This window comes from Filicampus tigris, chromosome 4 (genome assembly GCF_054856515.1).
Source record: "Filicampus tigris isolate MCC_2025a chromosome 4, RoL_Ftig_1.0, whole genome shotgun sequence".
NCBI classification, from domain to species: domain Eukaryota; kingdom Metazoa; phylum Chordata; class Actinopteri; order Syngnathiformes; family Syngnathidae; genus Filicampus; species Filicampus tigris.
Genome location: NC_141220.1, coordinates 16,158,725 through 16,183,020, shown reverse-complemented (window position 1 = coordinate 16,183,020; position 24,296 = coordinate 16,158,725). Strand labels below are relative to the sequence as shown.

The 24,296-nt window shown below is 40.7% G+C and overlaps 1 protein-coding gene across 2 annotated transcripts in view; it reads left to right on the top strand.

Moving 5' to 3' along the window:
- Window positions 1-24,296, top strand: part of iqsec3b (IQ motif and Sec7 domain ArfGEF 3b) — a 57,744-nt gene that overhangs the window by 16,967 nt on the left and 16,481 nt on the right. For both annotated transcript variants that reach the window (XM_086028804.1, XM_086028805.1), the window contains exons 3-7: window positions 2,135-2,255; window positions 5,239-5,640; window positions 7,191-7,885; window positions 8,612-8,773; window positions 13,633-13,755. In XM_086028804.1, the coding sequence (XP_085884930.1) occupies window positions 2,135-2,255; window positions 5,239-5,640; window positions 7,191-7,885; window positions 8,612-8,773; window positions 13,633-13,755 (1,503 nt within the window). The remainder of the gene's footprint in view (window positions 1-2,134; window positions 2,256-5,238; window positions 5,641-7,190; window positions 7,886-8,611; window positions 8,774-13,632; window positions 13,756-24,296) is intronic.

Below are 24,296 nucleotides of genomic sequence, written 5' to 3'. Positions count from 1 at the left end.
TTGAGCTTTTGAATTGCCACTCATCAGAGCAAAATGTAGCTTAGACTCTCTGTAACTTCCATCGACGACCAGCGCTAAACTTATCCCCTCTGCAAAAACAAGATATTTCACAACATTCGAGATTTACCACTTCAACATACTTCCTTGACCCCAATTAATACTTTCCAATGTCCGACAATCTTTTTTTGAGTGGCTCAAGTTGCGGTGATGTGACAGAAACAGTACTGACTTCTTATTTTCATTATATAATATGATAAGCTTCAATGATTATTTTATAATTAGCATCTTTGTACTTATTATTTAAGTCTTCAATAAAATCATTGTTTTTCACTTTTTTCACCCAATTAATACTTTCCAATGTCCGACAATCTTTTTTTGAGTGGCTCAACAGTACTGACCGCTTATTTTCACGATATAATATGATAAGCTTCAATGATTATTTTATAATTAGCATCTTTGTACTTATTATTTAAGTCTTCAATAAAATCATTGTTTTTCACTTTGTTTTGCTTTTTTGTGCCGCAATTTAGAATCTCAATGAATAGTTAACATTTTACATACCAACCACTAATACTGTAAAACTTGTAAAAGGAGGCTGTAAGGCCAGTGATTTGATTTTGTATTGTGATATACAGCAAATGATCAGATGGACCACTGATTTTAATGACGTTGACTCAAAACAGGCTAAAAAATGATGTGCAAAAATGTGTCCCAATTCTTGATCCTTGAGATATTTTAATGCAAGCATGTAACAGACATTATTTAAACTCCAGGTGTTTTACCAGTAAAATGAAAGTGGGGTTGGGTGTCCACAGCATGCTCCCTTAAACATATCAACAATTCAACGTTTTACTTTGTGCTGGCCTCATTTTCCATTTGGCAGATTTTCTGTCGTGATGTCGTGTAAAAGAGCAATATTTGTCCCTGGGATTAAATAAAACGGAGGACAGGGAATTATTAAAAGCAGCCACAATAAACCATGTTAAAGCTGCATTAAAATAGACTATATTAATAGTAGTATCGTTTTTTTTTTTATTTTCCCATACCCTCAGCCTCAGTTCTATTACAGATGATTGTTTGTGAAATATCTGCAGAGGCTGATTAAGTTAGCTTGCTACTTTTTATGCAAGTCATGTTTGACTTTGAAGCGATTGTCTCACTGTGTCTCGCAAGTGCATGCAGACATTTCTCATTCTCTTGCTATAATTCATGCTAAGAACGCAGAGAGTTTACACACACATTACTAACTGCAACTCTGCACGAGGACCAATGTTTCCAATGTGTAGTTTATATTCATTACAAGGCAATGTGCTGTTTTTAAGTGACGTTTGTTAGGTACGCCATTTGTTCATTGGCTCGAGAGGTAAACATGACAAATCTTGCCTAGCAACAAATATGACACTACTAGGAAAAATTATTTTGCTGGTTATCTCTTTATGTGCTGACCTTGGGGGCTACCTGGTGCCCGCGAGCACTACGTTAGATTTAGAGTCTTCAGAAAATTACTTGCTCGCAACTTGGCACGCAGCTCCTCCTCAAAAATCCTCTCGCAAGCACAATGAATATATTTTTAAGTCTGTCATGTAAGGCAAAACCCTTCCTCAAACCCAACGTGCGTGTTTTTGGAATGTAGAAGGAAGAAAATCCACACAAGGACAGGGAGAGCTTGCAAACTCCACGCGGGAAGGTCGGAGCTGAGGATCGAACAACGAACCATAAATTGTGAGACAGATGCACCAACCATGAAGGGCACCATGCTCCCCATCCAACTGACTGATGGCCTGCGCAAAAAATCACAATAGTCACTCCAGATGGGATCGTAATCCTTTCTCCCCAGCCAAAATATAGTTAGAATAACGAATAAGACCTAATAAGACTGTACATAATTAAAGACGATAAAATGTTTACAATTTCATGATAAAAGCTTGAGAGAAGTTTTCGATTCATTCCTGCTGCAAACTGTGATGAAATTGTGTCCTGCTATGTCCTACGGCAACTGCAATCATTTCCCACCTGCTGCTCCTCACACACACAGACACGCACGCACCCGTACACACACACTCCGCAGACGTGTTTTGAAGGTCATGGACGAAGGCGACCGCTGATGGCTATCCGCTTTTTATTCCCACGACAGCGGCCGGTTGCTGAGCCTGGAGGACGGCTCGTCCTCGGGAGGACGGGACGCCGAGGGCACCACAGCCAAGCGGGAGGGGCCCAGCGACTACGAGATCTCCCTGGAGAACAAAAACAAACAGGTACGTCCTTCTCGGCCGCCAGGGACACAGTGCAATGCAGGGTTAACTCTCACACTCACAACTGGAAGGCTCTCACATACACACATACAAGAAATGCTCTCATACATCCTCCTGAAACACCCTCATATAATACACTGAACTGCTTTCACACATCATACTCAAATGCTTTCATTTAATATACTGAAATACTCTCATATAATAAACTGAAATTCTCTCCTACATCATACTGAAACACTCTCATATAATGTACTGACTACTTTGGTACAGCATACTGAAATGCTCTAAAATGAAATTCTCTAAAATATGCTGCTGTGCTCTCACACTCACACTGAAATGCTCTAATATAATGTACTGAGATGCTTTCATATAATGTTGTATATAGAAATCTGCTTTTTAGTAGTGATTGTTTTTCAGTTCGATGTGGGGAAAGCATTTTACTGTGTTGTATGAGTGCATGTCAACATAAGCTATGAGAGAAGTTTTAGTATTTTACATGCATGCACTTTATGTTGTGTGAGAGGCTTTCAGTAATGTGAGAGTGTTTCAATTATGTGTATGAGAGGCTCTCAGCAGAGTATGAGAGCATTTCAGAAATGTGTGTGAGAAGTACAGTGGCTCTGTCATACTCGAGGTTCGGCACCCATGAATTCACCTGTTTGCGACTTTTTTGTCACTATTTTTGTCAATATTTTTCAAAATATTTGTACATGCTTAGGAGGAGAGCCAACAGCTGTTTTTCAAAAACGCTCACTTTTTCAGGAATTTTCTGGGTTAAAATATAAAAAATTATAACCATGGATATCAATTATACGCAGGTTTTTGCTTATTGTGAGCAGGCCTAGTCTCTATCCTTACTTTAATCCTGAATTATGTCCCTAACGGCCCCTCATATCGGGGTGTGTTTTTCGCCCTTGGCAGGAGAGTAACGGAGCGACGTTTATCTTTGAGTGTGAGGGGGACTGGCGGTGGGGATAGGGGGGGGTGCAAGGATGACATTGCGTGCTGCAAAAGAAGAAGCCCATTCAGATCTATTTCTGTCTCTGTTGACATGAAAGAGACAAAAAAAGCGAACACCAGTGTCTCAACATCCACAGCGACAGGAGCATGAAAGATGCTAGGTCGCCATGGTAACAGCTAATAACGACTTGTGTGTGCGTGCGTGTGCATGTGCGTGTGCGTGTGTGCGTGCGTGCGTGCGTGTGTGTGCAATTTTGCGGGGTGTTCTCATGATGTGCGTCGGCTGTCCTCCTTTTCTCTATTGCTCTGATTTTTCTTCTTTACTGTAAAGTTTGGCAGTGCAACTTTTTTAGACAATTTATTAGGCACGCCTGGTAATTAGATCCAATGCAAGCACTGGAGATAAAAATAGTCAGTTCAGGTGATATATATCTACGGCCCAAAAGTCACCAATGTTTGCAAACGTGCGTATCCTGAAAATATATGTACTGTATGTTTTTTTTTAGGCTTCTTGCACATAACTTCCCAAAAACTCACTCACTCGCTCCCTGGGAAGTTCAAATAAATTTAATCGACGAACATTAAATTGGGTGGACATGTCTATCATAACAAAACAAGAAAAAAGGCCCAAAGACACATGCACGGAATTGAAAAAGTAGTCAGCAATTTTGGTTTGAAGCAACCATTACCAACAAATTCCAGGGTCTTGTACTGGGAAATTGTCAAAGGAAACTTCAATCCGAAGCAGGTACCTCAGATGGATGGGCGATGCTAAATTCCCAAATTTTTTTTCCCTAAGCCATTGAATGTGGGGAGAGCATTGCGTCAAAGGTTGATGATCATTTAATAAAATTGGTCATATTGGATTGCATCAACCATTCAGCCTGCCGCGCACTGGAGCTATCTGCTAGGAGAAAAGTCACTTCAGACCATTTATTCAGCAGATATCTCACTGTGTTCACATCATTTTTGGTGAGGTTTCTGCCTTATGTGGCCTTGAGATGAATATCTAACATTCTTGCAAGGTTTTCAGGGCCTACTTACACTATGGTAGATGAAATGGGGCTAACATGCTAGCATGCCTGATGCAGTGGCCACTGTATGGATTGTAGGCCTCCTGTGTGGTCCAATTTTGTTGCCATGTCTTGGAATGCCTGCTTGCACTTATCCATGTTTTTACAATCAGAAGGTTTTTCATCATAAACAGGTATAATCTGGTCCCATACTGACCATTTGTTCCTCTGAAGTGGAGTTGCTGACAGCTTCACTGGGGATTGCCATTTTGAAATCATGACGGATGCCTTTTGGTTGGCCACCTGAATTTTTGCACGTAGCTCAAGTAGCACGCACGCAGTGAGTTTTTCACCTCAAGATGAACAATATAATACACGGTATGTTAGATATTCATTTCAAGGCTTTGCGAGGCAGAAAACTCACCGAAAATTACATGCACACAGCAAGCTATCTGCTAAGCAAACTGTCTCGAATGACTTTTTATTCAGCAGGTACTGTAACCTCAGTGTGCGCGAGACTTAAGGGACAAATTCCAACCTGAAACAGGTATCCTAGACAGATGGATGAGGCTAACTTGTAAGGCGTTTTGCTACCACGGGTGTCAAACTCATTTTCATTATGGGTCACATCAGAGTTGGCGTCATGGGGCTGGTTGTGAAACTATAAATATATACATTCTTCATCGTTCATATATTTTTCGGGGGGACTGGAATAGATTAATGGCGTTTCACTTAATTTCAATGTTACGAGCCTGGAATGAATGAAACTTGTGCGTGAAAATACCACTGTACAGTAAGCGCCTTGGCTCAATGACGTTTGGAAAACACTGCATTAGATAGATATAAACCTTAGGTACACATAATGTTTATATTTGCTCTATGGAATCCTCCTTTTCAAGTCCCATTGAGCCATATAGGCTGTTAAAGGATAGTAAATACTGCTTAGTTGTAACTGTTCATGAACGAGGCGTCAGTCCAAATGTGAATCCCTCACGCCACCTTCCTCTCTTCAGATCGAAGGCCTGGAGCAGAAGTATGGAGGCCACCTCATCGCCAGACGGGCCGCCCGCCGCATCCAGACCGCCTTCCGTCAGTACCAGCTCAGCAAAAATTTCCAAAAGATCCGCAACTCGCTCTCGGAGAGCAAGCTGCCCCGCCGGATCTCCCTGCGGCAACCCAGCCCCTCGGGACGGAACCGCAATAGCACCCAGAGACACAGTTACTCTCTCCATCCGGGAGGGGGGCAGATGCCGCTTCGTTCCAAGACGCCCCCGCCGCCCCCGTGTCGATCCACTTCTCTGCCCCCGTCTCCCGCGTCCGCCCCTGCAGCATCTGCCCCTCCGGCCTCGGGACCGGCGCCCTCCCAAAGCCCCGGACCCTCGCTCTCACAGCTGGAGGATTGCTTCTCCGAACAAGTAAGCTGGAGTTTCTCTGCTTCTACACCAGAAATGCGAATCCTGTTCACGATCGTTGGTTACCGGAACCTAACTCTGCTGACTCGGTGTGAGAAAAGCAGGGTGGCATTCTGGACTGGTCACCAGTCAACAGATAAAGAACTATTCACACTCACATTCAAACCTATGGACAATTTAGACGTCATCATTAGAATCATGTATGAATTGGAGCCGATGCCAAGAGAAGCAGGGGACTGGTGCCAGCCAATCGCAAGGCACATATACTGTGGACAAGCAGCTTTTCATCAGTCCATTTTCAAGAGTCCATGGCCTCATTATGGTCAAGGGTGAGCAGGCGCAAATCCCGGCCGACTTCTGGCGAGAGAAGCAGAGGGCAAACGGGGAACTGGTCACCAGCCGATAGCAGGGCATTTACAATATAGAATAGACAAACAAAATAAGCGTTCACACTCATATGAACACCTATGGACAATTTAGAGTCTTCTTCAACATTCCTCCATATTTAATTCATACTTTCATTTCTTCTGTCTATATATCTATCTACTGTATCTCTTTCTCTCTCTTTCTCTCTCTCACTCTCGCTCTCTCATATGACTTTCAAATCCAATGTTAACCACAGGAAAAAAAAAAGCTTGTTTAAGCTGTTTTACCACGTGATCTAATTATTAAGACACTGTCGCTATTCATTTAGACCCATTGGTCTTACAAAGGGCAGATAATTAGCTAACCCGCTCGGAGTAGGAGTCCATTTTGGTCCTTTATTCTGCACCAATGTACTTCATCATTATTAGTCACTGAGGTAGCTGTTCCTTTTAGGTATGTGTATCCTAATGTGTCAGAGTGACAAAAAATCCATCCATTTTTTTATAACTCTTTTTGTCATGAGGCTGGCACTCACATTCACATCTATGGTTTCAGAGTCTTCAAATTACAACAGTGATTTTTAGGGCTGGGATGATATACTTTTGCCCCAATCCGATACGGATCCCGATACTTGGGTTGGGATCCGATACGTATTAATATTATAAAAATATATGTTAAAAAAATGTAGGCATGTGTTTCCAAAGTTTTAACTTCAGTGCCATTTGACATTTATTCAAGTGTCATGGTCGAAAAGTGCATAAACTGGTCCAGTAACTGTTCCTGATTCACAGGAGTGCAATAAATAAAACTCCATTCACAAAGCTCAACTTAAAGTACCTCAAATGTTCCAAAACGATGTTATAGAATGTACAAAACATAACATAAGGTATTGAAAGTATCGATACTTCAGCAACGTATCGATACTTGGTATCGGCATTAAAAGTATCACGATACGTCGCGAAAGGATATTTTTCCCCCAGCCCTAGTGATTTTATACTAATGGGTTGCACAATGCCATCTAAAATATGAACAAAAAAATGCAGTTGATTTTGACGTTTTCTAGGATGTTCCGCCAGACATTCAAACACACATCTCCTGACTTGGAGACACTTGTGCTCACCACTAGAGCACCGTGACAAACCCTTGTACTGCGAAATGTGCAAACCCTTCTTTTTTTGTACTTTCAGCTCCACTCGCTGGCCCAGTCGATAGATGAGGCCCTCCGTGGTTGGAGCGTATCTGAAGGTTCTGAAGGCCAGGGCCTCCTCATGGACCCAGGGGCCCTCCGTGCTGCCGCTGAGAGCGCCTGCCTCCCCCGTAGCGCCAGCTCTCTGCTCATGGCCTTCCGGGACGTCACCGTCCACATCGACAGCAATAGTTCCTACACCATCTCTTCCGCGACCACCACCACCACCACCACCTCCCTGGGCAACGCCGGTGGCGAGGCGGGCAGCAGGAAGACCTCGCTGAGCGGGATGGGCCTCGTCGGAGGAGAATCCGCCGAGGAGCCGGAGTTCCCCGCCCCTCCTCCCAGCGAGGAGCTGGAGAATTTAGATCCGGGGTCGCGGAGAGGCTCGACCGTGCCACTCCCGGTAGGCATCTCGGACAAAGCCGTGTCCACCTCCACATCTACCTCCACTGCCATCGTCACCTCGGCCCAGTCCGACCATCAGCCCGCTCAGATTTACACACAGTACCAGCAGTACCACTACACTCACCCGCAGCAGTTGGCGGCAGGCACCGGCCCCGATGCCCTGCAGGCTCTGGTGGTCTCCCTGCCCAGGGATCGATGCCAGGATCCGGCATCCTGTCGTTCACCCACCCTCTCCACCGACACGCATCGTAAACGGCTCTATCGAATTGGATTAAACCTCTTCAATGTGTGAGTGGAACCACAGCACAGCATACAGTACACACAAACACACACGCACACACGCAGATGAGTGTGTTCTTCAAAGTACACTTTTTGCCCTAGGAGTTTCTTTTGTGGCAGGGGCACACTACAGACAAGAAATTAAAGGCACGGGCATCGAGGCAATGGTGGAGATATCAAAGAGAGAGATGGAGAGCATGCACAATTTGAAAAGAGCCATAAATAGAGGGAGAGCACGACTGGCCTTTACTTCTTATCATTACTATTAGTTATTGCGAATTAAACTTGATTAAGCAGCACACATCGCTGACAGCCGCTCTGACCCGGACGCGTCCTCAGCTAACAGCTTTGAGCATGAACGCACTCAAATTTGTCTTTGTTTCATAAGCAATTTCTTCTCTCTATCACGCACACTTGTACGCACATATATATATATATATATATATATATATATATATATATATATATATATATATATATATATATATATACATATATATATATTATGTTAACCCTCTAATATAGGGCATCATAATGAATTAGCGTGTCTTGGTACTTTTGAATACTAGTAGCGCTTGTTGACGACTTGATTAATATGATTACGTCGCTGTCACTCACCAAATAGCGAGCCCCGTCCTGCTCGATGTTAAATATTTTGTGTGATATCATCATGAACCCATGTTTTGTTTTTCTTTTTTTTTTTTTTTTTGGACCATTTGTCCCCCGTGATGACAGGAACCCAGAGAAAGGCATCCACTTCCTGATCACACGCGGCTTCGTGCCCGACACGGCCATCGGCGTGGCTCACTTCCTGCTGCAGAGGAAAGGCCTGAGCAGGCAGATGATTGGAGAGTTCTTGGGCAACAGCAAGCTGCAGTTCAACAGGGATGTTCTTGAGTGAGTCCACATGCTTTTCTACAAAATGCAGAATGTCTCGTTAAGTGTATGTTTACAGCATTGTCGTTGTTTGTCATGCATTGTCTTAAAAAATGTCGATACATTTCATTCTTATTCATTCATTCATACTCATTTCATTATTATATCTTATCAAAGGGAAAATATTATGGCTCTTGATGTCACTCACTAGGCCACGCCGCTTGAAGGCACATATCCAACACACAAATGATACAATACATGGGGCTAATTTACATATTAACAAACTCCAACGCTGGGTTTCTCCGCCCATAATTTGAAAGCTTTGCTTGGAAAGGAGCCGCTATTTTCAAGCAATGGCCGTACTACAGGGAAACACTATCAAGCCAAACGCTAATCAGAGCAGCAGTGTTGTTGGATGCACAGGTTCGTGTAAAAGTGGGTGTAAAAGTTGCTATACGTGTTGATGTACAGATTAGTTGGAGCTAACACTGTTGTCAGTCATTTGATTAGCAGCGCATATTTAAGTGTTGACGTACTGAGGTAGACGTATTTGAGTTTGCCGATGTGTCCACTGCATGTGCCATATGCATGGATCTGCTACACTAACACTGGTCAACAATTATATAAAAAATTAAAAAAAATCAGAGATGCACAATGAATTTTTCCGAATCTGCCCTCGCTTGTCTCAAGCACATCAGGTTTTCCTTCTGATAACGGATGGATCGATAATATAACGTGTGATATAGTCATATATTTAGTAATATTTATGAAATAAGGGTTAGGTTTGGCAACAGGTCGATTCTTTTTCTGAAACCGCTAAGCTCTAAATGTCAAAATATGGTAAAATCCGTGTTGCCCAAGCTTTATAAGTCAAACTTAAAAACAGAAATGTCTCATAAACCTGATGTGCGAGAAAAAACTAAAGACATTTTTAAAAATACGTTTGCCAACACATAAAGCCATCTCTGATTAAAATTTGCCATTGACCAGTGTATTAGACAAGTTGAATTGTTGATGAAGTGCTGCCTCCAAAAGTGAATATGGAACCTATACTTTGCAGTTTTCACTTGTTTTTTAAACTTGACGCTCAACAAGAAACTTTGCCTTTTGTTGCCAGGGTAGCGAACGCTTCCGTTTAGTGACAGGACTGCTCCCTCGACACAGGCTTAAATTAGAGAGGATGACAAATAGGGTGCGTGAGGGGTGCTATACACCAGTGATTCACAGCCAATATGCCGTGGCACATTACTGTGCCGTGAGAGATCATCAGGTGTCCAATATCAATTATTTTGACCGAAAAATTGTTTTTTCATAATAATAAACAGTTTTTGTTCATTTATCCATGCCAATCACATATAATATTAGGCAAAACAACCAAAGGCTCTTCCACTAGATGACAGAAGGTACATAATTAACCTGTATTTCGACTTTTTGTGAGTCATTTTGCTAAGCGGTGTACCGTGAGATTTTTTTCCAATGTGAAATATGTGCCTTGGCTAAATGAAGGTTGGGAAACACGGCTATACACTAATTAGCACATGCATGGCGATGAAGTGCTGTCTCCTTTAGTGAAAATACATCATTGTAACAAAAGCTCGACAGTAGCCTTGCAGTAGAGGAGGCGAGGTGAGCAGTGGCTTATTTGCATGAGACAGGCTGATTTTGCTCTAATTCAGTGTCTGTACTTATTCATTGGTGGTGACAAGTTCCAATATTTGGACATGTAGCTTTAAATAGAATCTCCTAGTCACTAGCATTTGTTTGGTTCCCCCAATGGAGGCAACCTTAGATTCAATATAAATAATTCACCGCTGCTGTCTAGAGTCTTTGTAAGGCATTAGAGTTTTTTTTCAAGCAATTGAACCTTTGCCATCTTTCAAATGTTTCAGCGAGGATTGAGAAAAGGGTCAGAAGCAAAAATAATAATAATGAAAATAAAATATTCAATGTAAACCAAAGCAAATAAGGTAATATTCATTTTGTTTCATTTCTCAGAAAAGTATTTTTGCTCATGAAAAAAAAAGCTAAAAAAACTTGACGGTGCTCTCGTAATAATACCCTTTTTTTTTTAATTACCAAAGTCCAATTTAATTTGTATGATGCTACAGTTAAAAAAAATCTTTATTCTCATAATACTAGAAATTGATTATTTTAATTGTACAATAATTATTCATATTATGAATAATATAATATTCATTATATTTTCATTATATATATATAATATTCATATAATATTCATTCATGAATAATTATTCATCCCGTAGCATTCCTTTTTAGAAAAAAAATACAACTTTAGTCCCATATTAATAAATATGTATTCTTTTAAATTATTTTCCTCGTATTGTTCAGTCTTTTTCTTTAAAAAAAAATGCAACTTAAGTCTCATAAAAGTACAACATTTTCATGTAATATTACAGCATTACACTAGTAAATAAACAAGGATCATTCTTGTAACTTTTCATCCTTTTCTTGGAAATCATCACAGTATTTGGTCCATGACGTCTTTTTCTTTCTTCCGTAATTGTAGTCTTTTTCATTATTCATCGCAGCCATGAAATGCAGACTTTTCTTTACAATGCTCATGTTTTGCATCCATCCTTATCATATCCAGAATGGAGAGAGAGTTTTTTGCAGAGCTTGTGGAAACGGTGCCTACATTTCCCATCATTCACCAGCGACCTTTCCTTTCAACATTTTATCATCTACATCATTCACGTTGATGTTAGGATGCTGGACCAGGGCCATGAATTATACAAGACCTTTTGCAGGTTTAGCACTTCCCACTTTTACTGACTTGTGCATAGACAGCTGTACTGATATTCTGGCTAGCTGCAAGTAATAAGCAAGGGCGCAAATGCATTTATAGTGAGATATAGCTATATAGTGAGCTATTTTACACCCTAGAGTTGCATTAGCGGCAGTCCGCTACTTTTATCTTCGGATTTAAATCAGCTGCCCTCTGTTCGAGCACCTCCAGGACTCATTGTCACGTTTTCAAAGTTGCAGAATGGGGACCAAAAAAAAAAGGTACATAAAAGCACATCAAGAAACGAATTTGGAGTTGTCGTGTTGCTGAGAGCCATATCAAATTGGAATAAAAAGGGCGTGGGGGTGGGAGTGGGCTACTTTAGGTCTTAAGAGCTTTTTGTCAAATGTTTTCCAAGGTTAAGAATGAGCTGTGACTTGTCTGCTGCATTAATGCAAAACTCAAAAAAGAAATGGATAGAGATCCTATCACAGACTCCACAGTGGAAGCTGTTATACAGTAGCTACAAAGAAGAGACAGCTATATATTATCTTCCCTGCACGTAAGGCCACCTGTATACAATTCTAGAGTGAATAATTATCAGAGCTGGGCATCGCCAGGTGTTTCCTCTAATTAGCATCACAAGTGTCTTCAAACTTGTAGTCAGTCAGTCACTCGGCCTATTTAAAGGGTGACAAGTAGTCACTGTGCTGTTTGGTGACATGGTGTGTACCACACTTACCACAGACCAGAGGAAGTGAAGGAGAGGGTTGTCTCTGGAGATTGGAATGAAAATTGTAGACAAGCATGTTTAAGGTGAAGACTTTAAGACTAGATCCAAACAGCTTGATATTCAGGTGACTACAGTTGCACATATTCAGAAATCTAAGATCAACGGGACAGCAGGCAACCTACCTGGACACGGCCATTAAAAAATTAATAAATAAATAAAAAGATTGATTTATTTTGTTCTCAAAATTACATCTTTATATGCATAGGCTAATTTTGTATATTTATTCTCTTAACAGCACCGTTTTTAAAAACCTTTTTCTTGTAATAATTGCTTGTCTTTATATATGACAATTTATTCTACTTGATTTTCATATCATCCAAAAAAGTCGTATCATTTTACAGCTTTAAATTATAAATTAAATTTGTTTTCTTGTCAATTAACAATACATTTCTGCTTTTTTTTCTTGGAAAGTTAAAACTTTTGTCATTAAAACTTTTAGCTCATAACATGACAACTTTACTCTCATACATGTACATGATTTTTTTTTATTGTCAGAAATTATTTTCCTCATAATGTTCTGTCTTTTTTACATTAATACAACTTTATTCTCACAACATTACAGTTTCCTTTTCCATCAACAATGTCGCTTTATTTTTGTCCTACCTTTTTAAATCTCCATCTTGAAATTTTTTTTGACTTTTTTCTTTCATAAAATTACGTTTTCTGATAATTTTACAGCTTGGTACCCGTTTTTCTATTTGTAGTATTCCAAAAATACTTCCCAAAATATGCTTTTTCTCTCACCAGTGTACTATTTTGGTCTCCAACGTTGGCCCTCATAGTTGTAAAGTGCATGCATAAATGCAACACGCTTTCATTCAAATTGCTCATGTTTTTGTATCCATCCTCATGTGTAGACACATCCAGGATGGAGGTACAGGCTTTCTGCTGAAGTTGTTGCAGAAATTGTCAAAATAGGTCACTGCACGCACACGCACACACACACGACACGCTAACGCACGCACGCCCACCCATACACAGACATTCAAGTATATGCTGCTGCCATTGGCACATTCTAAGCCTTTCATGTACTCCTTTGAATGTCATTATATGACTCTCATGTCTCCCACTGTCATCACTTTCCTCTCTCTGCTTGTGTGCGTGTATGTGTGTGTGTGTGTGTGTGTCTTCCAGGTCAGCGCCTCAGTAATGGAAGTATGACTGTAAGAGGAAGGTTTTGCCTTCAGCGTGTGTGTGTGAGCATTCGCTTGGACACAACTGCCCACGTCACATCCTTACGTGCTAAATTGTTTCTTTTCTTTTTTTCCTCCCCCCCCCTGTGTATATATGTGTGTGTGCATATGTGCGCGCGTGTGTGTGTGCGTGCATGGCTGTTGGCAGCTGCGTGGTGGATGAGATGGATTTCTCGGGCATGGAGCTGGACGAGGCCCTGCGAAAGTTCCAGGCTCACGTGCGCGTGCAGGGCGAGGCGCAGAAGGTGGAGCGACTCATTGAGGCCTTTAGGTGAGAAGCTGGTTTCACATGATGGGTTTCCACCTGCAGCAGGTGCACGCCATGTTTTTGGTACCTGGGCTGTCAATGGACATTGACTTGACTTCATGAACCTCTTAATGCCACCACAATTGCATCAAAATAAAGAAAATCAATACGATAAAATAACAGCACGCAACTGTGTCACGTACAGTACATCTTCTGGAGCAGTTTGAAATGTGTTTAATAACATGACAGAAAACATTCAACCAAAATGATTTAATTCGTCATACTCAGCAGAGGTGTTGATTATTAAATGTATTAATGAGTGCAGATCACAACAGATGTGTTTTGCTTGTCGTACTTGGCTTACCCGGACCTGCAAATCAGATGACAGAAAAATGATGACATCATCATGGGCGTGGTGAATTTCATATTTGTTTCAAAAATGTATACTATTGGTCAGTCTACATGCGTGAGTGTTATTTTTTTTACACAAATGTATACTATTGGTCAGTCTACATGCGTGAGTGTTATTTTTTTTACACATTTTGACCGATCCAAAGTGTTGAAAACGGCGTGGTCTCTTTCACGATGCAATGATCATGGTTGAACAAAGTTGCCATTTTTGGGGTCTCCCGATGTGAATAAAAATGTTATATGTTACAGTATTTATAATAATATTTACACTTTCATATTTAAACAAAAAGTATGAAAATAAAAATGTGACTCAGAAAACAAAAATGACATAAAAGCATTCACATGCGTTTAATATTTAAATGGTTAATGTTAATGTAGTCCAGAGTAAAACTTTTCACCGCCATAAGACATAACCTAACTGTACAAGCAATGCTTTAAAGGGACGGTGGGGCTGGGATGGCCAGTTGGAATGTTTTCACTAACAAGTTCATTTTATATATCTTTTGATCAGGAAAATGAAAAGAGTTGTCGTTTTCTATTTTATTAATAAATTTGGGAGAAATTAGGAAATAAGTGACTCCATGAATAACGCCCCTTGTTAATGAGGAGAATGGCCGGGGTTCGGAGTTCGTGTGCGCATTCATGCTCTTGTCCTCTTCAGCTTGTGAAAGTGGAGGTATTTTTGATTTAGTGGAGGTGATCATGATGAGATCATGTTTTATGTCAATAAATCCAAACTATTGTGCAGAACACTTTCATACTTTCACAGGTTGAAGTAGACAAGAGTAGTAATGTGCATTTGCATTTTGGTGGCGATCGGTTGTTGTTGTTTCAGACAACAGAACTGACAAAGCGAGCAATATTACCACGCTTGGCTCCCTCCCGGGACATGGACAGCTGAGACCGAAAACATAACATAAGCCATGCCCCAAAAGGGGGCGGAGCAATTTGTCGTAAATCTAATCACAAAAAAAGTCCTTAAATCACGACAGAGTCTTTTGGGGGGGACACTTTAGTACTGATGTCATTTTTACATGCAAATCTATTATATAAGTGCCAATGTTAAGCTCACCCAAGTGTCACTTTAAGGAACAGTTTAACATTATTAACTGTCATAAAATTGTCAGAATAATTTAACCACTGTTAATCCGTATAGCGTATGTATATTACTTTATATACAATTAGGTTGTAATATGAATATTATTTAAAATCTAAAATACAAAAAATTTAGACATATACAGTATAATTGACATATTGTATTTATAATAATACAAATCCAACTAATAACAAGAATGTTAATTTAATATGAATTTATTTAGAGCGCATATTTGAGTACATATGTATATATACAAATATTGAATACAATAAAATTATGTATATGTAATATGTATAGTGTTATTATTATATTTGTATTATTTGTATTTGTATTATTGTAATATTTTATTACATTTATTTAAGAGTTAATAATTTATAAAAACTGTAAAGTGCTCAGACTTAAACTGAGACGTCAAGTGAGTACTCAATTGTCACAATAGTGTAAGTTCACCACTGTAAAAAAAAAAAAAAAAAGTGACAACACACTGTAGTGCTATACCGAAGTAATGGGACAGTCTGACTTTTTTATTAATTTGAATACAACTCTGCTTAGTTTATGGAAGTAAATACCATGTGAAGTAGTCTTCCTGTCTTCCTGTCTTATGTCTTCCAACATAAATCAGTCACACGCTCACTACCAAACGGGCACCTTCTTTTTTGTTATGCCGCTGGCAACCGGTGCTTACATATTCTGCACTAGATCTAAAAAAAAAAAAAAAAACGGAAAAAGAGAGCAAAAGGGTCTTTGATGTCATGTATCAGCCTTGGGGCTATCAGACATCCGCATCCAGAGAGACATTTTAATAGCCTTTAAGTGCTTGTGAGAGCTCATGGTGACAGGTTTGTGATGAGAGCAAAGCTTTGGTATCATTAACAAATTATACTGATTGCCTGCAACCGTAGGTGAACTCGCCAATTACAGCACCAAAAAAACAAATGATGGAAATCAGCGAGTGTACAAAAATAGACACTCTCTACTTCACAACAACCTCCTGGCGACACTTCCCAAACACATTGTTTGAAGTGTTTGGATGTGTTCCGAAGCTTTGCTTCATCCAATACAGTATACTGTGGATTTCTAGGCAATCCCTTTTTAAGGGTTTTTACAGAATAAGGGCAAGTCTGAATTTAGAGTTGTACGCCTTCAATGTAGTACCACGTTGTGCCACAACATGCTAGTCATTACAGAGGTCCACTGGAGTGGTAGATGCAGCGTAATTAAGAGCAACAAGAAGAAAGTCCCCAACTGAGCTTCGGTGATTGGAGTTGTTCCCACAGAGCAGAGAGAACAAACGAATGCCCAAGTTCCCAAATTTGTTCTCTCTCTCCTTTGGAACACCACATTTGAGCCCTCTGTCCATGTCTCTTGTTCGGCGGTGGTAAATTCCTTTGAAGCTGTTTACTTGGGGTTCTTAGAGGGTGTGGTTCACCAGGTTAAGCATCATTCTTCAGTCTACTTGGCAGACAGAACTTATTGTGTTAGTCTCGGTTGCTATGAGTCACGATCTGCCCCACTATCATATGGTGTTCTGCAGGGTTCCGTTTTAGGGCCCCCTGCTGTTTTCATGGCATTTTCTGCCCCTGGATTCCATCTTAAGAAAGCATGATATTTCCTTTTACTGCAATGTGGATGAGTCAGATCGATGTCCCGCGGAGCGAAAAGGGCGTCTGAAGGAAATAAGGCCTGGATGGCACTGAACCTCTTGAATTTCAATGAAAATAAAAGTTATGGTGTTTGGTCGCAGTGGCCCTTGTTCATTCACCCTGTTGACCTGGGCCCCATGGCGCCTTATCTAAAGTCAACAGTCTCGAACATGGGTTTTAAATCGGATAGTGATTTTAAATTGGACTGGACACCAAGGATTGGACACCCATTGGGGCTGTTGTTAAATCCATCTTTTTTTCTGAGACAGATGACTAAAGTAAACCCTCTCCTTTCTCAACACCACTTCTATACAGTCATCTATGCTTTTGTTACATTTTTGGGAGTCAGCCAGTCCGCCCTCACGCGTCTCTTCAATTTGTCCAAAAGGCTATGGTTTTCCTTCTAACTGGTGCTCGTAGGTTGGAGCACATAACACCCAACTCCTGCCTCCCTTCACTGGCTCTCTGTACATTTTAGAGTTCATTTTAAAGATACTCTTATTTGTCTTAAAATCTTTAAATGGTGTCACCCCATCTTACCTCTCTGAGCTCCTCCACCTCTACATAGCACCTGCCTTGTGCCCCAGGTCAGCGGACAAGACTCTACTAGAGGTAGGTCTAAGCAGAGGCTCAGAGGGGATCGAGCTTGTTGCGTTGCCGGTCCCTCTCTTTGGAATGACCTCCCACTAAACATTAGCCCACTCACTGTCCAGCTTTAAAACTCGTCTGAAAACACATACAGGCAGTCCTCGTATTACGAGGTACGCGACCTATGACGTTTCGACTTTACGATGCCCGTGCTTCCTCCTCCATTTTGTCCCCAGCACCATTACTACATTTACATGCAGTCAATATTCAGGTTAAAGTCAAAATTCAGATTTATGAAACATTCTGAATATCCCGTTTACATGATTGAGTGGACAGAGTTGCATTTGAATAACCCACTGTGTATGGCGACACATGGCATCATGACTCAAACGGACGTCATTTCCGCTTGTTACTTTCAATTGTCAATAGAACACTTGATATTCATATCACTTACCACATGAATGAAGCAGCCGGTTTACTCCTGGCTCCAAAAGTGTGCTTTTGTGCTGCGTCTCTGAGCTTGTTGACCTCTGCTTGTGTATTTGCGATGGGTTTCGTGCCAAACAACGCACTTCCGCATACAAGCACTTCCTGTACTACAAAGACCAGCATTCCTTGCGGTTCAGCAATGAGCATGTGTGGAGTGTCTCGATCGTGTCTTGTTTGCGTGCCGTCAGTATCTTTGTTTTTTTCCCCCTCCTCTCCTCCTTCTCCATCCACTTCTCAGCAGTAATGCTAAGTACAGCATCTTATGTTTTTATTTTAATGCATTTTCATTTTTTTTTACACAAAGTATTTCGACGTAAATTTCGACTTTAACGGCAAAATCTGTGTGGAGGCAGTATTTTGTAAATTAGCCCCAATGTTGCGTCACAATTCTGAAGGGCTTGCTCGCAAATATATTTTGGGAATTAGCAGAGCTGGGCACTTGTCCCTTTTTTGCCGGTCCGGCCGCGACACTCCACCCTCGACCTGGGTACCCTTCCGGCTGCGACCTGCGCCTTTATTCATAAAAATGATCACCCCTTGCCTCATTCCGCCCCCTGACCCAAAACAAAAAAAAATGTTCGTGATTGACGCCGCCGCGGGAGAGATGCTAACGGCAGAGGCTTTTTAAGGATCATTAGCTGACTAATTTACTATTTGAACCCGCTGTGGACACGCTTCAAATGCGCCACTAGTACTTTACTACTTACCCAACTACGTGTGCTTACTTCCATTGCGAGCCCCGGGGTTGGTTGTGTCATATTGTATAATTATTTGGGTCCGACAGACGGCCAGAAGTCCCATTCAACAAGTTACTTATTTATTTTCCACACTTCCCTTCGTTCACGACCTTCAAAATAAAAGCATAGCAGCAAACCACTATACACAGCTTGTTTGCTACAGCGTATTTCCGGAAATAGGGAAGACGCTAGAGAAGTGCATGAACTCCACCTTGATGTGGCAGCGTCATACTTGAGTGCTGCACGCAGCTTAATATACTCCCGGACACAAGTTGTTTTGAAATAGTTGAGTTCCAAGTCGGGGGGCGCACTTCAAAAAGACAGCGACAACAATGGATATCGTGCCTGCTACAACCATAAAGGGACCGAGATGACTAGACTATGCATTTAATTTTATTACCAAACTAGTTTGCGTTTGCAGCGGCAACGAGCTGTGTGCTGCATGCTCTCTCTCCTCTCCATGTGAGGAAACTGTATGTCATCGCAACATGTGAATAATGGACCGATCAGAGCAGCAATAATTCCTGATGGGTGCGTGGCATGTGTTGCAGACCTGTCGCCAACAGCACAATGCGTCGGTCACGTGAATCAATGCAGCAGTTGTCGGTCGCGCCGATGCGGGAGTAGGAAGAAGCCTAAAAAGAAGCCTTTCACTGAGTAGGCTGAGATTAAATTTGGCCGCCTCGCGACCACGTCAAACGCATGAGGGCCGATTAGTCGGCCGGACTAAAATCCACTTCCGGCCATGCTTAGTCCAGCCATTTTAAAAAATTTGTCAGCCCTGACCCCCCGCCCCAAAAATGCCCAGCTCTGGGAATTAGACAGCTCACAAAAGCTTTTCTTGGTTTTCTTATTTCACACTTGGTGATTGGGCAGCAACTCCAGAGACCTGTATACCTCTATTGAGGTCACTTCTCCATAATACTTTCCCTACAAGAGACCAAGTGCAGTACAGTATTCATAGTGCCTTTTTGGTGCTCCCGTGTTTGAAGGTAAAAAGAGAACGAAGTGAGCAAACAAATTTTCTCTGTAGGGCTGCCCTTGAAGTGTCCTGTATGTGACCACACGTTACTCGCAGGGACAGATTTGAATAAAACTGCTGCTGTGATTTAGTGTACCTGTGCCACAGTCAATGTAATATATTGCGGTTGTCCTTTGTGCGAGAAGATAAGGTCTTTATTTTATCATAACAACAAATACATCAATACGACAATAGTGATTTCAAGTTGATTGATCAAGCATTACCTGACACAGCTTTGAAATGTACTCTATAGTGCTAGTTTCTGAGCATTGGAATATTATCTTTTGAATCACGATGTCCAACTTTGTGTGTCAAGATTTAGATTAGTTTCAGCATGACAATTGATGGATGATGATGATGTTTTGGTGGAAGAACTTGACACCATCAATCATCTTTGGAATGAATGACAAGAGAGCTTTGTACTTGTGAAATGATGATAAAGTAAGTCTATTATATTGTATTGTATGGTATTGTATTGTATTGTATTGTATTGTATTCTATTCTATTCTATTCTATTCTGTTAAGTTTGACCTTTAAAAGCTTGCATACGAATGTTACCATGCTGGTAAGTCGTTATAGCTATGACGTTTCAGAAAAAAGCCACTTGTTGCCCTTAATTCATGAATATTGCTAAATATATTACTATATTACATATTGTATTATTATTATCATTATGAAATCTGATGAAAATACGAGGACAGATTTTGAATCAGCACAAAAAAGTAATAATAATAATAATTATAATTATTATTATTATTATTATTATCATTATTATTATTAGGACTTAGGACACAATATAAGGCAGGATACATTCTTATTTTATACGTTATAGAGTGTAGAAAGTAAGATATCCTGGCAGACATTTTGAGCTGAATGTTTTCTGAGCAAATGAGGAAAAGTTTTTTTTTTTTATAAATTAAATGAAGACAAAGGTTATTTGCTTTTTTTTTGTAAACATGAAAAAGACCTCAAAGTGCAATTAAAGGCACATTCCCTTCCTTTAAACATTGAGAGTGCATTACAAAGTAATCTAGGTCACAATATTGAAAAAGACGTCAAATAAAGTAAGCAGAGGAACAGCTGTTGAACTACCAGCCGGGCACTTGTTGCTAATGCTAACAGCTAGCTGCTATCCACTAACGTCAAGACTTGTGCTGTATCATACAATGACGGCGTAATTAACTAGCGGTTTGTTAGCGTCCTAAATTAGCGACTGAATATGATTTTGGGATGGAGTTGTGTTTATGATGGTGGCAACTATGTAATGTTAATTTAAACTTCGATTAGGTAAGCCGAAACGTTGAAAACAGAAGTCAAGATAGCCGTTACGCCAGTAGGCGGGCCTACTTCAAAGTATACATCTGCTAAGGCTATTGCTAGAGATGGGCATCGTCTATCCGTCTATAACCTCTGGGAGGTATTTCCAGCCGACCCTTATCGGGGACAGCCAATCGGCATCGAGAACATATTTTCACGTCACGCCCAGGAGCAGCACAAGCAGACACGCCGCCAAATAAAGAACGAATATCAAATAAAACAACAGACACACGCGCACAGCGTGGTGATTTGTGAAATAAAAACAAAATGGGGCACATGTCATTGCATCTGATAGGTATACAGCACTTTTTTATATATATTTTTTTTTTTGATTGGCTGCGTCAGGTGTGGGGCACCTGCACGTGACGTGCTACCGGTAAAGTCCGTTCTCGACGCCGTTTGGCTGACTCGGACCAACCGGGTGGGTCTGAAATATAGATGGGAACTCATAGATGGACTAAAGCATAGACGAATGCCCAGATCTGGAGCCTTTTCAATTGGCATCAATGACTCAATGTATTATTTGGTAAGCTTTATTTAGAAGTTAGCCTTTGCTGAGGCAGTGTGTTTGTTGAGTATGTTTGCAGCTTCTTTGACATGTCTGTCGGACCCACGATGACGGTGTTGGGATGAGACAGAAAAAAAATCTTGTATCATTAATTTGAGGACTCGTTTCCTCCCAAGTTACCAAAATGCTCCCATACATGCGACGTAAATGATCCATTTTATCACCAATCATTTTGCAGATCGTGCCCGGCCCGACTGTGATGCTTGATCCGTACGGATCACGGATCAAAGATGATCTGTTGCACCACGATTAGGGACACATAAATCTCTGATTTTTTACCATTGTTATTTATTTTTTTAACACAATAACGCACTACAATATAAAACAAAGATTATGACTGTCAACCCCCTGCCCCCCCACAAACACATTTACACACACACACGCACGAACACACACACAAAACTAGGCGGAAAATCAAAATTTAACAATCGGAACAGTCAAATGCTCTGCCTGTAATTCATATCTTTATTATTGTAAGCATCAAGGGAGCGAAAAAAGAAGTTTCATCTGTGAGACCTTTTTAAAATTAATTAATCAGTAATCAGAATTTTATTCTGCTGAATGTCTGAATCAGTATCAGGCTAATAAAAAAAGTCCATATGGGTCAAGCTCTTGTCATTATTATATAATTATCAATTAATGGTCTTCATTTATGTGAAGTCACTGATCTGTTTCTCATATTGGTTTGGTTTTTTTTTTCCCCCTATAAATATCTCGAGTGTTCAGATTTTCAAATGATCAATACTACAATATACCTGGGAAATCTCAATTTGGTGGGCTATTTTTTTCGTTTCTGCCCCCGTGTCTCAATCTTTCTTTCTATTAATTAAAACTGTTGGACTTTAACTAGCAGTCCTCCGTTCTGGTTCTTCATAATATAACAAGCATTAAAGACAAAGATTCAGCAGAAGCTCAGGCAGAATTTAACACCAAACTCCGTTGTAAGCCGAGGACCCCCCCCCGGACAGTGTATATTAGATGACCTTTATAAAAGAAAGGCGGTGGAGGGGAAAAGCAAATAATCATCACACTTCTCCGCTCATTTGAAGGCCAATCATCAGAACACTTCATCAAATGTCGGCAAGTCATAGGTACCCGGGCCCTTTGGGTGGTGCACATTACACATCTGTCAGCGGCAATCACGAACCGCACTTTGTGAGCATAGGTCACAAGTGAGCGGGCCTTATCGGGATGTGGCATGTGTGTTACGTAACACTTGTTATATCATCTGCGCGCGTGTGTGTGTGTGTGTGTGCGCGTTGCGCTGTCATCGTGGCGAAGGCTTCTTTGTGCCAGCTGGCGTGCGAACCTTCATGATATGAAGATGCCAGGCCGCTGTTGAAACAGACTGCTGACATAAGATGCGGAGCCAAGAGTGACGTACACACACGCGCACGTTATTGCTGTTTATCCGCACAGCGGTGCATAAACATGCACTGTGTGTGTGCGTTCACGTGTGTGTGCGTAGTCATGCATACAGTTGTGGCGCTCGCCTTGCCTCAACATTTTCTGCATATTACATCAAATAACCGAGTTGGGAAGCTGCTATGTCACTGCATTTGCTCACTGGCTGGAACGAGCAGGAAAACGTTGAGTTTGCAGGATCTTGAAAAAGTAAAATAAAAACAAATATGTGACGATAATTAAGGCTGTGAGAAGATGGAGTGGTCCTTGAATTAGCCTTTTTAAAGGCAATTTTTTGTAATGAAAATAATATGTAATAAGAAAAAAGATCCGAACAAAAAAATGAGGCAACTTTTTAAATCCTCACTCACTATTTAACTTTAAACTTTTTTTTTAGTTTAACTTTCTTTATCTCATATGTACGTGTGTCTAGAAAGCGTTAAGCATTCGTCAAAATGCACAGGTGCTGTGAATCAAAGGGATGATTAATCACAGACAACAGTCTCACATTCAACACTCTCTCCTTTATTAGCATCTGTTCCTCTTCTTTGTGCCCATCCTCTACTTCCTTGACAATTGCACCATGTTTTTGTAGTTCAATAAAAATAAAATAGTACAGTATACCGTATGTGGAGCCTCAAAACCTGATACAGGTGTGCAATTTTTCCGTTACAGTACTTTAATAGAAGTGCGGTGCCCCAGAATCATAAATCCTAAGAGCCTGTGAACAACAACAACAACAACAGGAACCAGGAAGTAGCAGTAGTAGTACAAACTAACATACATACAGCACAAAACAATTATTTCACCCTTGCTTGATTTATGTTTTTGTATTTTTGTGGACTAGCTCAACACCTTGACGATAACAATAGTGAGTCACGAGAAAGTTGGGCGCAGGTATAACTTTTGTCTGCAAATCTACATGTTTTTTTTGTTTGTTTTGTCGTTAAAGAACAAAATGTAGTGGGCCAGAAGCAAACTTTTAATTGGCTTCCGGTGTCAGCATTGAGCTTTGCACCATAAACGTCGAGGTGTGAAGGGGACTCCACTCTGCACGCATACACTCTTGTTTTTGCCTCTTGAGAGTAATATTTTACAATTTCCTCTCTGCCACATTTTGAGAAATGGTATGGCAATCTTTTTACATCATCAACTGTGAAGTAGCCTCATGACTAAAAAAAACTGGAAAATTGAATGAAAATATAGCACTTTGTATTTTTTTCCCCCGCTTTTGTCATTAAAGAATTTGTTTTATGATTTTATGACCACTTAACCAAAATCAATATGGTCA